Raw genomic sequence first — 14,511 nt, 5'->3', positions numbered from 1 at the left:
TAAAAAATGATTTTTTTCATTATAAAACAACCTTTTTTTTCAACATGCTCAAATCAATGAAACGACTTTTTATGGATCTTTACGTATATATTTGAAAGTTAAAGTTATTTACTGTATATCTACCATTTTTCAGATTTCTCAATTGCAACTTTACGGTTTGAAGTTCTTTAGATAGTATTTCATAATCTCGATCTCGCTCATTGTTTCTTGCTTGCAGATGAGAAATGGCAGTCTCCTGATTTCGAAATGTTTTCATTAGATCCTCCACACGTTTTTCAAGGGTTGATAATTGGGACCTTAGCACTTCTGGGTCATCTAGTAGAAGTCTTTTACCCGATCTTTTAGTAGCCTCAATATGACAGACAAAAATTATATATAGAAAGATACAATAAAGAATATAACAGACCCTCATAGTTGTCGGTAAAAAGGCCAAATACATTAGACTGTCTCCTTATCAGTATTTAGTGCTCGAAAAATATAGCGTGACCACATGAATTCGTATAACAGAATGAAATTTTCCACAGTGCATAGTATGGACTAAATTGAGATAACAAACATTGTATTCAAACTCAAAAGTGCATTTAAGCAATGCAAATCTGAAGCAGAGCAAACTCGGACCTCTAAAACATCAGAGGTGGGATCAGGTGCCATGGACGAGTGAGCATGCTCTGCCGACTGGTCACACCCGCCATGTGCCTCTTGTCATGATCTGAAAATATCGAAAAATTCCGATGACAATTCAATGTCTAAATAATGGCCTAACAATTAGTATGAAAAAATTTCAGTCAGCATATGACTTAATAATTCGTCTCCGTTATTTCCCTATCATGACAAGGAGCACACAGTGGGTGAGAACGGTCGGCAGGGGATGCTTCACTCCTCCATGGGACCTGATCCCACCTCTGATCTTTGGAGGTCCGTGTTTGCTCTGCTCCTCTTTTGTATTGTTTTATGGACTTTTGATCTTGAATACCGTTTGTTATCTCCACATTCTTTATAACTGTTTTAGCTGACAAGGTCATTGTACCGACCATAGAACGAAAAGATGACTTTAAACGAGACTGTTCATATTCTTGTTTCATCAGCTTGTTCGTAAATAACGTTCCCCGTTTTATAAATCGTTCATGTGTGAACATGATCTTATGTTTGAATCAACTGAGAGATATAAATCCGTATGCAGGTGATAAGGGTATATTACATTTAATTTAATAAAACGTCGTCGATGTACATGTATCTAATTATCGAGTAAAGGCCACAGCAAGTGTTTTTCTTCTTCTCATGTATAATATTTTGAAGACATTGTGGTTCATTTGAATACAAAAATAGCTTTGATAATATCGCAGCGCAATTGGTACCCATGGAATTCTCAATATATTGTTGGAAGACTTCGTCTCCAAATACCACACACATAGATATTGTCAATCAAAAACTCAAGCATCTTCTTAATGTATCAACTTCAGAGTACTTGTGTGTACAATCAGAATGTTTTTAAATAAGTAATTTAGCAATGACAAGGCAAATAAGTTTATGAATTCCAATTTAATTGAAAAAACAACCTTAAATGAAAGTCAAATTGACTAAACTTTAACTAATCGTAGGGAATTGTTATATGAAATTGAGAAGTCTCAAGTTTTTATGTCAGTGATTTGGAAAAGTTTTGTGATTTACCTGATAAGATTTTTCGAACGTTCATTGAAATTTTTTTTAAGTATGCACATCTGAATTATACCACTTCTCGAATATATTGTTACACATTACTCAAACACATTTTCCCCAACTAATTTTGTGCGCCGAGCATTGGTGTAATTTTTTTTTAACACACCCAGTGAAAATTTTAACAAACAGTTGAGCTATTTTCTACATCTTAATGAATTCATGGTAAATAAACATACATATTTCGCTTAAAATAAACTTTATTTGTTCCAACAATATGTTTTTACTGATAGATCTTTAAACAAAATCTAACACTTAGCAGCTGGGATAGCTGTCTATTCAATAGAGATAGATATTTACAACATAGCAGCTAAGTTAGACACTTAGATCTGTAGCAGTGAGGGGTCTTTTTTGTGTCAGTTCCACTCTATGACACATAACCTCGTTTTATACCTCTGATTCATGGACTGGTCTCCACATCTCATAGTGGGAATTAACCTCAAAACCTGATCATTATATGAGCCGTTCCAATCAGAAACCCCCCTTATGTCAAAAATTTTCGAAAATGACTTTTTTCTTGAAAAATGATGTAGAACCTTAGGTGAATATAACCTGTAAATATTACAGATGTATCTTGCTCCATTACGGATTTACAGGTATTCAAAGTATGCATCACTTATACGACTGACGTCGTATTTTATAAATTTTCTCTAGTAACATGAATCACTTATACGCAATAATTATTATTATTTCAATACATATATTAATTAGAAATAAATCATAAAATGTATTATCGTTACATTTTTTTTTATTTATTTATTTCTTGGCCCATCCATTGGTACACAATATCACATCACAGTTGACCCATAGGCATACATTATACATAACGAACAATATCAAATACTACAATAATCAACAATAAATCTATGGCGTTTTATTATTATTATACTGTGAAATATACAAAAGTAGGGAATTTTTCTGAATGATGCACTATAGAAAATGAAATAAAAGACAAAATACTGTGTACTTGATAAATAAAAATTTTGCATATTTTTTGAAAAAAAAAATCGATTATGAAAGTAATTTTGTTTAAATCTTTGTCAAAGGTAAAATGATATTGAAAATCAGAGAATTGATAACTGTAAACCAACTTTTATTTGCATTGACTTTATTTCGCGATTAACTGAAGTAAAACTAGTTCGCGACAATTAATTTTCACAATAAAACCCTTTTTTTTAACTCCGTTTTTCATAGACTTTAAGAACTGGTTTGCGGTGAGAAATATTCGTGATAATGAGGATCTCGCGAACTTGGAATTTTCTACACGCGAATGAAAGTTGGTTTACAGTACCCTGAATTATGGTGAGCATCAGAAATGGACTGTGGTGACCATGACATAATTAGATAAATATTTAGCTAAAAATAAAAAATAAAAAACAAATTAGGAAGTACTTAACTAACATGATGTTGGAAAAAGTGGTCATTCACCATTTTTCTGGTACATACAGTCATCAAATGACTAAAATGTTAACATTCAAGGTACTCTGAATATGTCATATTTTCAGGAAATTTTTGTTTACCAGAATAATTATACATTAAAACATACATGTAATTATCTTTTCATTTTTACATCTATCAAAATTCTATTATTATTTTTACATGTTTTCAATATGTGCATGCTGACTTTTAAGTAGATTTTATGAATCTGATATCTTACCAAATAATACACACTCAGAATTATACTGTATATCCCTTGAATAGCTATAGAGTATAACATATACAGTTTTCTTTAAAAATTATAAATTAATGTAAATTATTTACATCTATAACAAAACATGTTCAAACAAATCACAGCCATACATCTTCTGAAAAACGTTCCCTTTTCCTTCTCAATTCACTACTTTTATGTACAAACAATGCTTAATTCAAATTTTCCTTGTATATGTACATGCTTGTTTTTGGAGCTGAAATTGGTTTCCCACTGAATTACTCAGCTGCATATACATGTAAATCACATCTTTATACAAACTAAAAATAACACGTCTTTTGACAATCTCTTTAGATGACCATTCTTTTAAAATTCAGCCAAGAATAAACATTTTACACCCCTTCAATATGCCAGGAACAATTCACATGTACATTCCCTAAGCGATGAGATCATACACTCTTGACTAGAATTTGTTGTCTCCTAAAATGAACCTAATGGGTTATCTCCCTTGTACAATGAGTGCGGAGTTATCTGTAGCAAGTTTAATGGCAGGGTCAAGGTCACTGAAGTATTGGTGAAGCATGCCCTCCTCGGCCGACAGTCGTCCTGGTGGGTTACAGATCAGGAGCCGCTGAAAGGGGAGAGCAGGTAAAAATAAAATATATAAAATAGATAAAAATAAAAGACAGAGGAATTATTAATCAATATTTAAATTACATGTAAACAGTGTTGAATTAATTGTAAAAAAAAATCAAGTACAGTCAAACATCATTTACTCAAATCTGAGAAATAGAACTTTAGAAATATACTGAGATATCCAATGATTTGAGATAGCAAGGTTAAAATACATAAAGTAAAAGTCGAGATGATATATAAATCATATCAAAATATCAATGGTTTTAATGAGACAATGAAGTTCATGTGTATTTAAAATTAATTAAGAATTCAGTAAAAAATTAGAACTGAATCTGATGCATAATTAAACTTTTTCATGTTTTTAACCATAAACAATAGTTTCATTTATCAATGTTTGTCCAAATTGTTAAATAATATTACCTGTAGGAGGTCACGTCCCTTTGGATTTAACTTTGGGGACCACTTGCATCCATGTTGTACTGACATGATACATAGGGAATGGGCAAAATTCAGAGGACTACCTCGTCAATAGATACAAAGGGAACAGATGCCACTGATTTGTCACTACATGTAGTAATTACAAGAATACATATATAGAGTACTGTAAACGTATTACATTTAGCGGCGTATTCTTTTTAGCGATTTTGGCGGAAAGCAGAGTCAACTAATTCAACTACATCGCTAAATGTCTTGTTTATTAACTTTTATAACCAGCAACTTCAGACAGCGCTAAATCAAATCTACGCTAACTTGTTGAAAATTGAATTTTTGCCAAATATCGTACACGTCAAATGTAATACATTAACAGTATCTTGTATATTAGGTTGAAGATTGGTTCAGTATCACATATGCATCACAGAAAAAATACCTAACAGGCTTAATTTCCAAATCACATGATAGCAAAAAATATACATGCAACACATCACTATTAATGTTTACTGTGTTAATATTCTTTAACAAGGAATGAAAAGAAAAAACATGTAATGGTTGACAACAAATATAACCTAGGACCCCTGCATAACTCAACAGATGCTTCATCAACTGAGCTACCCAAGCCAACATTCTTGGGCCAGCCCTTAATATATCTTTATTTCTTCATAAGAATAAATACTTTTGACCAAAATCTGGTGATTTTTGTATTTTGAAAGGGATTATTTTCTTTATTTACATATTGCCATTAATGCTCTAAAGGGCCCTGTTGACTAATACAAATGCTGTAAAGTACTCTGTTTACCTTGCATGGGTAACGGGATGTTTCGCGCCGATGCATGGTTCGCACCTCGCGATGTTTCGCGCCGATTCTTTTTCGTGCTTAGATGGTTCGCCCCACGATGTTTCGCTCCCAGAACATAAATGTATGCTATTTATTTCGTTCGTTTTGCAAAAAAAATATTATAATATCTGTAAATATTGATGTAAGTATAGAAATTTTGTATAATATTAATGAACATTAAATTTGACAAACAAACTTCCTGGTGGATTATTCTATACACATGTTCTCAATAACACAAATTATATGTTTTCAAGTTCAAGCAGATAATTGCTCTACGACTTTATAATTGCTATAATGAAATAATTCTCACCTTTTGATACAACTAATTACAACTAAATTGTTGAAAACACACGCTGAGCAAACAGGCACCATATTAACATTTAGGATCCGTTACCTGTGGCACCGCATATTATCAAAAGTCATGATTTTGAGCATACAACACATATTTATATCAAAGATTTAATAAATTATCTTAAATTATTACAAAATAAATGAAATATTCTCAGTGCGAAACAGAATCGGCGAAACATCCCAGATTCCTTGCATGCTGGGTGTTGACTAATACAAATGTTCTTAGGAGCCCTGTTTACCTTACATTCTGGGAGTTGACTAATACAAATGCTGTAAGGGGCCCCTGTTTACCTTGTATTCTTGGAGTTGACTAATACAATGCTGTAAGGGGCCCCTGTTTACCTTGTATTCTTGGAGTTGACTAATACAATGCTGTAAGGGGCCCTGTTTACCTTGTATTCTGGGAGTTGACTAATACAAATGCTGTAAGGGGCCCTGTTTACCTGGAGTTGACTAATACAAATGCTGTAAGGGGCCCTGTTTACCTTGTATTCTTGGAGTTGACTAATACAAATACTGTAAGGGACCCTGTTTACCTTGTATTCTTGGAGTTGACTAATACAAATGCTGTAAGGGGCCCTGTTTACCTTGTATTCTGGGAGTTGACTAATACCTGGCCAGGACTCCTCTGTGGGTGTTCCAAGCAATCTTACAATGTCAAGGATTATTTGTTTATTTATAAAAAAGTATTCACAAATGAAAGTAAATGGGATTGTGCTGCAGGCAAAGCCTATTTTAGCCATCTCCTTCAAAAAAAAGATTATATATATTTAAATTAAGATTGGAGAATTTAACCCCAATCCAGAACTACTTATCAAGTCTTATCTATATGAATTTAAAAATAACAGATAAGCATGTGTGCCTTTATATTACTTTTTGAGGTTTTAAAGGATACTTAAAAATTCTTTTGAGCTGGTCTTCCACATCATTGCCTGGGAAGAGTGGTCTGCCAGCATTGGTCATTTCTGGAAAAAAATGTCATAATTTGTGGCAACTCATCAGAAAAATAATGTAAATATAAGAAATGAATTTGTTTTGAAATTCAGTTCAAAAATGAACCTGCAAATATACAGCCCGCCGACCACATGTCAATGGAAGTCGAGTACATTTTGGCTCCAAACAGAACATCGGGAGGTCTGTACCACAGCGTAACCACCTTAACAGACAAACAAACAATGTAAAATATTTAATAAATCAAGCAGAATGTCAGAAGGTCTATACCATACCCTTAAATTAAATAGTTCAAGAATCAGAGGGAGTATAAATGATAAAATACTGTGACCAAGTAATATAGCTACAATTAAAAAAAAAAATCTTAATAATCTTTTAATAATATTTACATCTCTTGTACTACTTTAAACTTACAGTAAAAATATTGCTTTAATTCATAAAAAGACTAATAACTATGATAAAAAATTCACAGAACCTCGGCAGAATAAAACCGCACTGGTATTCCAAATGCTCTAGCCAAACCAAAATCTGCTAGTTTCAGTTCACCATTCTGCAAAAGAGTATGTATATGAATATAAAATGAATATTAACAATCCGTGATTCTGTCATAACAAATTAAATCTCCAAGTGCAATGCATTCAATCAATATTCAGACAGTGCAGTACAGCAGTGCTAACTTCTATTTTCAATTCATTGTTTCTACTTTGCAACACTGGAAATTTCTTTCATATGTAACGGGAGAGGAGAAAAAGCAGCAGACCGATCTGGTATTCGAACCTGGGCCCAGTGAAACTCCAGCAGGTGCTCTACCAACTGGGCTATCTGGCCACCAGTGATCGAACCCAACTGACTGCCATACATGTAACAGTAAAAGATCATTATCTTGAACTCTATGGGACCAAGAAAAAAACTTTTGAGATATTCAAGGATTTGAGATATTAAGGGCTAAAATACTTCAACTTAGAGATCAAGTGGTTGCCATTGGTTGGGACTTCTAAATCACTTTAAAAAATTTATGGCATTTGATTGAGATACAAACGTTTGACTTTATATGAACATACCACTGTGAGTTTACCTTCTTTGCCAGTAGATTCTGAAGCTTTATCTTGAGTTCTCTCCTTGTTTATCAGAAGACTCATCATGAGCTTACCTTGTTTATCAGTAGATTCTGGGGCTTCAGATCTCTGTGTAGTACATTGTTACTGTGACAGAAGGCCAGTCCCCTTAGCAGTTGGTACATGAAGGACTGAAAAATGAAAGCTTACTTCAACATTACTGACAAGAGGAAATAATTAAATAAACATATAACACAGGTGACTGCAATGAGGCTTTTGCTGATATTGCTGGGCCTAAAATAAAGTGTGTCAGAAGAAAATGTGACTGCATAAAATTATGACTCCTATTTGAAACAAAAGTTTGTTTACAGTAATTTTCCTAGCTTGCCAAGACACTGTAATTTTTTTAGTTTAAAGTACAGATATCTCTCTTTACAATATACATGTACATGTAGTTTGTTTGTATGTTGTTTAACATCCCTCTTGAGAAATTTTCACTCATATGGAGACGCCACCACTTGCCAGTGGAGAGCTGCAAATTCTATACTATATTCTATACTCAGCACTTATGGCCATAGAGCAGTGAGGGATCTTTTTCATGCCAGCATTTACTGTGACACAGACCTTTAGTTCATATTGTCTCAACCGTTCTTCACATACCACTACAATATAGATAAAGTATGGTTTATTTCACCTTAACAATGTCCTGATCTATCTCCCCGTTACAGCTGTCAAAGTACTTCTTTAGATCCTGGTCACAATACTCAAACACCAGGGTCAGTTTCTTCTCACTGTGAAGGACATCATGTAACCTGTTTGGAATAAAATATGAACTTTGTCACTTAATAACACAAGCATTACAGTAAAACTTAATTCAGAACTTATTACACAAGACTTACAGTAAACTTATTTACTTAAGAACTTATTTCATAAGAATTGCAGTATTAAAAACTTTAGAACTTATTTCATCTGATCTGAAGAGTTTAGCATCTACACTACCTAATACTAATCATGCTTATCATGAATGTGTTGTTCCTGAAAAGAATTTCAAAGATTCTTCCTATATATATTCTTATGTAAATTTTGATGAACATGTGTGACCCAAACCTACAAAGTACATTCCAGGAGTTGCGATTTGAATAAACTGATAAGACCACGGAACATTAACTGGTAAGATTGGAAATATGCAGCTTACGTCATTTCTATCTGTTACAATCAAAACAGATAGAAATGATGTAAGCTGCTTGCCAATTAATACTCTGCAGTCTTATATATCATGACATGGGTTTCATGATTTGAATAAACACAGTATATAATGAAGATTTTAAATTTTTACTAATTCTTCACTATCTTCCCTAAGAAAAAATGGGGTTTCCTTTCAACTTTCAACAAAGTTATATTTCCATCACCCTAGGACGCTTTGTAGAAAGTTTGCTTACCTCACAATATTCTTGTGCTTCAGTTCTTTTAACAAGCAAATCTCTCTCAAAGCTGAACTTGGAACACCCTATCAAATTAACATTAACATTATTAATTCAGAAAAATGCATTAATTTTAAGAAACATTTCTAAAGAATGTATTTCTCACACTTTTAGGACTACATGTAATTATAGCAGGAATAATGTAAAACAATGATCATTATTACATCTTTATTTGCAATTCTTCAGTTTTGAATCCATGGCATTCATTCACACCTACAAATTTTAACGAGACAAAATTCTGCAAACACACAATGATAAATAAGTTGGTGAATAAATGTTCCAGTAATTAATTCACAACCAGATATGCTCTTGAGAAAAAGAAGGTCGCAAAACTAGTGGATGTTACATGCTCACAAATAAAAGTTGGTTTACAGTAATTACAGTTTACATGAACAAATACAAATATGTTCTACCTAATCTATTTATGTACTGTAGACGTACTTTTTTCCACTGGGTCATAATTCTGCGGAATCTCAATTTCTGTTTAATTCTTGAGTAGAAATTTACGAGGATTTCCTTGACTGTCACTAAATGCCTTACATTAATATTAAGTACGCTTGGACAAATTTTCGCTGAAAATTTGTGACCGCTTACATAGCGTAAATTAATACTATGTGGAAAAAAGTACTTCTACAGTATTTATTGCATAATAAAATTTGTTCAGATCAAATCATTGTTTGTATCATATACCTCATCGTCATCATCCAGACGCACTCTCTTTAAGGCGACAACTTCATGTGTTTCTCTGTTCTTGGCTTTAAATACTGTTCCATAGGTTCCTGAAACCAGATTACTTTATTTCATTTCATGAAAAAAAGTTCATGATTAAGATTAAATTACTTGCAGCTAAAATAAAACAGCCTATTACATTAAGGACAATTATACAGAACAATAAAAACATCTTTTTTGTAGATCAAAATACTGTTGAGTCTTCATTGTTTGAGTGTGTCACTGTGAGGGTATGTGTGTGTTGGATGAGCAATGAATGTTAGTGGATTTTCATGAGTCAGTGTCACCCTTACTGATGAATGTACATTCCCCTCAAAGCAAAACTGTGAACACATTGGTTCATTTAATCCCCAGTGCAAAGATTCTTATCCATGAAGTAATATCTATATGAATCAATAAAGCTTTGACTGCCCATACACAATGAACCCCCCTCTCCCTATAAAAAACTTGGGTTTTATTTGGACAAAACTTTTTACATTGGATATATATGGTTGTTTTATTCTGTGTGTGTTCTAAGACAGGACAGCATTTTCATTAGGGCATGATATGAGGATTTGTGTATACATGTATTATGAAACTTTCCTACATTAACTATCCAGAAATTTTAGTGAGCTATAGATCTGCAGCCTGGACAAGTCCAGCACAAACCTTGATTAAGCTATAATAGCTTGAAATAGCTATAAATAGATTTATTTAGTTATTCACAATAGCTTGTTAAAGCAATTTATATGTGGTACCTCAAATTACTGAAATGCTCTTTGTCAAAGTCAGCAGTTAAGTTTGTCGTTTCCTGTACACTTTGGCTGACCTTGTCAAATTGTGCATTGCATTTTATTATACCCCCCGCTTGAAAAGCGGGAGGGTATATAGTAATCGTTAATTCCATCCGTCCGTCCGTCCGTCCGTCTGTACGTCCGTCCGTCCGTCCGTCTGTCTGTCTGTCCGTCCGTCTGTTACGCTTTGGGGTACCCATCTCTTATCCGTAACTCCTCTCATACCACTGAATGAAATTTGATGAAACTTTCACAGAATCTTTATTACATATTGCCATTGTGCACCTCCTATTTTACTTTTTGATCCGACACATATTTTGGGTTTCCCGGCCACAGGAAAACATGGACTTTTTCACCACTTATAACCATAGGGGAGGCGGGGGGTATCATTTAGTGAGCTCATCGCTCACAGTACCTCTAGTTTATAAACAGCTTTTGATTATTAGAAGTTGAATTCTAAAAATCTTTTTCAAAAAACTTACGTTATTATTCTTGCACGGTACATGACTTATGAGGTACTGTAAATAAAACAGTGTATTTTACATCTTGTACTTCTGTCATATATACTTTTTTCTTCTTCTTTTAAAATACTTGACAAGACATGCGGAATAAAATTTTGTCAACAAAACACAAGAGAGAGAGATGGAGAGAGAAAACAGAAGAGGAATCATTAAATCATAAAATATGTAAAATTACAACGGAAAACTAGAGGTACTGTGAGCAATGAGCTCACTAAATGATACCCCCCGCCTCCCATATGATTATGATGGAAAAGTCCATGTTTTGTTGTGGCCAGGAAACCCAAAATATGTGTTGGATCAAAAAGTAAAATAGGAGGTGCACAATGGCAATATGTAATAAAGATTCTGTGAAAGTTTCATTAAATTTCACTCAGTGGTATACGAGGAGTTGGGGATAAGAGATGGATACCCTAAAGCGTAACAGAAGGACGGACAGACGGACGGACGGAAATACCGATTACTATATACCCTCCCACTTTTCAAGCGGGGGGTATAATAACATGCTTCCCGCTGAGACATTGTTGCAAGAGTTATCGCTCATAGAGGTCACAATATTAGAGGGAATTATTTTATATTTGTGTTCAAAATACACAGTTTTTTTTTTTTTTTTAAATATCATAAATTATCATAAAATGCCTGTTAGAATTTAATACAAGGGGCATTTCGGTAGTTTTAGGGGGCATTTCGGTAATTCGGATTACCCATTTATCATGTTTATATGAAGTTAAAAAAATTGTAGGAAATAGACAAAAAGTCTCAAGGATTTGAAATGCATATATCTGTTCTAAGGGCATTGTATTGAGAAGAGTTCAAAGTTGAATATTATAACAGCACCAAGGTGTGACTGTTTGTACAATCTGAAAAAATTACACGAGAAAAATAAAAACAATGTTTATCTAGATATAGGGTGAATTCACCATGCATCGGATACCCTTGTACTTCAACAAGTTCTAGCGATATCGCTACCGACGGAAAATTATCAAAATGGAGTTTAACATTTAGTTTGTGATTAAAATAACAATTTAGGACACAATTATATGCCCTTTATTGAGAAAATATCCCCAAAAATCGAGCTTTTAGGAAAAACGGAGAATACACCATGGATCGGACATTGTTCACCATGCATCGGACAGACGGTATGGAGACCGGAAAAATATCATACCTTTATCACAGTGCTTTAAAATCCTTGATATGGATATATTTTCATCTTTTATCTAAAAAATAACCCTCAACTTTAATTTAATCGACAATATTATTGCACAAATGTAGAACGATTCTAGAGACCCCACTCTGCCTTAGAAATGCTTTAAAATGCTTATAATGCCGTAATTCGCGCCTTTTTCTCCTGGTTTATCATACTCTGGTTTGTAGAAATAAATTGAGTAAAATTCCAGACGTCATATATCGGTAACTTGTATTTTGACTGAAAATATAGAATTTTTATTTCTTTTTCCGCAAAAAACAGCTGTCAGCTGGGTTCTGTATGAAAATGGTAGTGTTTACCTTTGCATCGAAAAGTGTCCGATGCATGGTTAATTTGTGTCCGATGTACGGTGAAATTAGCATACTAGTAAAAACCAGCTCTAATAGGAATTAAACAAACATTGAAGTGAAATTTCTTTATAATTTATGTAAAATTACCAATCCCTGACAAAATTCACCAAAGTCCGACTCGTTCCGTGGAAGTCGAATTTAAAAGAACGATAACTCTAAAAATTGCAAAATCACGAATTTCGGGTTATTCCCCTTTGATGATGTAAAATATGACGTAACTTCAAGGCCATTTGCGGGGTATTTTTATCACAACATGATAAACACAATCGGTATCATTAAAAAATTTAAATCTTCATCTTTATGACAGAAACAAATAAATACACAGAACTTTTAAGTTGAAAGAGAGTTTATTGCCTAAAGTTGTCCGAAGCAAGGTATGTGTCCGATGCATGGTGAACTCACCCTACATCTGTTATTGCATCCTAAATTTATTTTCTGGTGTGCAACGCTAAAATTAGCATGAAAATGAAATGAGCACAATGGCAAAATTCACAAACCTTCTCCAATCTTCTCCAATTTTTCATATTTTTGCATTATTTTGAATAATTTTCTTTGAACCGATTTTTCTATCTGTGTTAAAATGCTTCTTCATAATAAAATGGATTTATTGTCAAACCTCAAACTTTTAAGCGATGTAGATTAGGTAGCAATCATCTTGTTCGTGGTTTATTCGATTTTTGTCAACTTGATCGCAAACTGACTCATATATTTAAAAAAAAAAAACAATTTAAGAAAAACTAATATACAGATAATAATAATGATTAAAAAAAATATATAAAAATCCTGACAATGAATTTAGATTAATTGTCCTCTTCTATTAATTTAAATAAAAGAAGAAAACGTTATTTTTCAGCAAGAATGTTATGTAGGTTTTCTTTTCGGCGCTCGTTTTTAGTTTGTCTGTTTGTCTCGGTTTTGCAGTCAACTGTTCCACATTCTTTTTCATTATCTTTATGGCTATATTTTGCTATTAATCGTTTGTTTTATGTATCAATAGTATCATCAGATTCATTATGAGTGTCGAAGAGAAATGCCACCACTATTCAAGCTCAAAATCAATTTAAACAATTATACTAGTGTACAAAACTGGAACAGAGAAAACACGGTACGTCATTTAAAAAAAATCAGAAACGGGATCAGGTGTCATGGAGGAGTGAACATCCGCTGTTGATCTCAGTCACATCGACGTGCGATTCAATCCTTTTGATCACGTGAACAGAAAAAAACGTAGAATTTCAATGTGTAAATAATGGCCTATTAACAATTTGTTTGAAAAACGTCAGTTAATGGGACCTTAATTAAGGACCAGGCTGAAGCTAGCAGCCAATAACAGCAGCCATTAAGCGCGTAGAAGCTAGCAGCCAATAAGGAAATTCATCAAAGAACTGAGAGTACTCAGACGCCGTACTTAGTGTTTTAATATGTTATTTTAAATAATTAATGGTTAATGATTATAAAATTATTGCAACAATTAATTACATAATAAATCAGATACTCAGAGGCAGTAAGGCTCACCTGAACAATTTTTTCTTTTTTAAAACCGAAAAATAAGAAATACATTACTTTATAATATTTATCCAATTGAACAAACAAGCACTAGGAAATGGTTAACTCCTTCAGGAAGAATCCCTTTTCAACTCCTTCAGGGACCTCAAGATTATGACAGGGCCAATAAGCTAATCTGAAATTTGATTAATATATAACGATTGTAAACAGAAATATAGCACAAGTGTAAACTAGGTAGAAGTATGTTTCGAACATTATTACTGGGACAACTTAATGAATCTATCAGACTGTAAATTACCACTATCAGTAATAAGTGGTGG

The 14,511-nt window shown here is 33.2% G+C and overlaps 1 protein-coding gene across 1 annotated transcript; it reads right to left on the bottom strand.

Annotated features, from left to right (window-relative positions):
• Window positions 1-3,447: 3,447 nt before the first annotated feature.
• On the bottom strand, window positions 3,448-13,314 carry LOC134263354 (cyclin-dependent kinase 5-like). Its single transcript, XM_062745691.1, has 11 exons — window positions 13,183-13,314; window positions 9,799-9,887; window positions 9,067-9,134; window positions 8,322-8,439; window positions 7,723-7,818; window positions 7,048-7,122; window positions 6,681-6,777; window positions 6,495-6,586; window positions 6,235-6,367; window positions 4,418-4,476; window positions 3,448-3,992 (listed from the first exon to the last, which is right to left on the bottom strand). Exons 1-11 carry the CDS (start codon window positions 13,217-13,219, stop codon window positions 3,861-3,863), a joined length of 996 nt encoding a protein of 331 aa, XP_062601675.1. The 5' UTR covers window positions 13,220-13,314; the 3' UTR covers window positions 3,448-3,860.
• Between the last annotated feature and the right edge of the window lie 1,197 nt (window positions 13,315-14,511).

The sequence above is a fragment of the Saccostrea cucullata genome, unplaced genomic scaffold (genome assembly GCF_032062105.1).
Source record: "Saccostrea cucullata isolate Sc308-1 unplaced genomic scaffold, CSIRO_AGI_Scuc_v1 ctg15624, whole genome shotgun sequence".
NCBI lineage: Eukaryota > Metazoa > Mollusca > Bivalvia > Ostreida > Ostreidae > Saccostrea > Saccostrea cuccullata.
This window is presented reverse-complemented; position numbering and strand designations above follow the sequence as displayed.

What these genes read in the sequence shown, in the direction of transcription:
- LOC134263354 (XM_062745691.1), bottom strand. Translation starts at nt 13,219, where the DNA reads ATGCAAAAATATGAAAAATTGGAGAAGATTGGAGAAG. An exon ending in TAGATCAGGACATTGTTAAG is followed by an intron (nt 7,819 to 8,321) that starts GTGAAATAAACC and finishes TTCATTTTTCAG; the next exon opens with TCCTTCATGTACCAACTGCT. An exon ending in TGCGGTTTTATTCTGCCGAG is followed by an intron (nt 6,778 to 7,047) that starts GTTCTGTGAATT and finishes TTGTCTGTTAAG; the next exon opens with GTGGTTACGCTGTGGTACAG.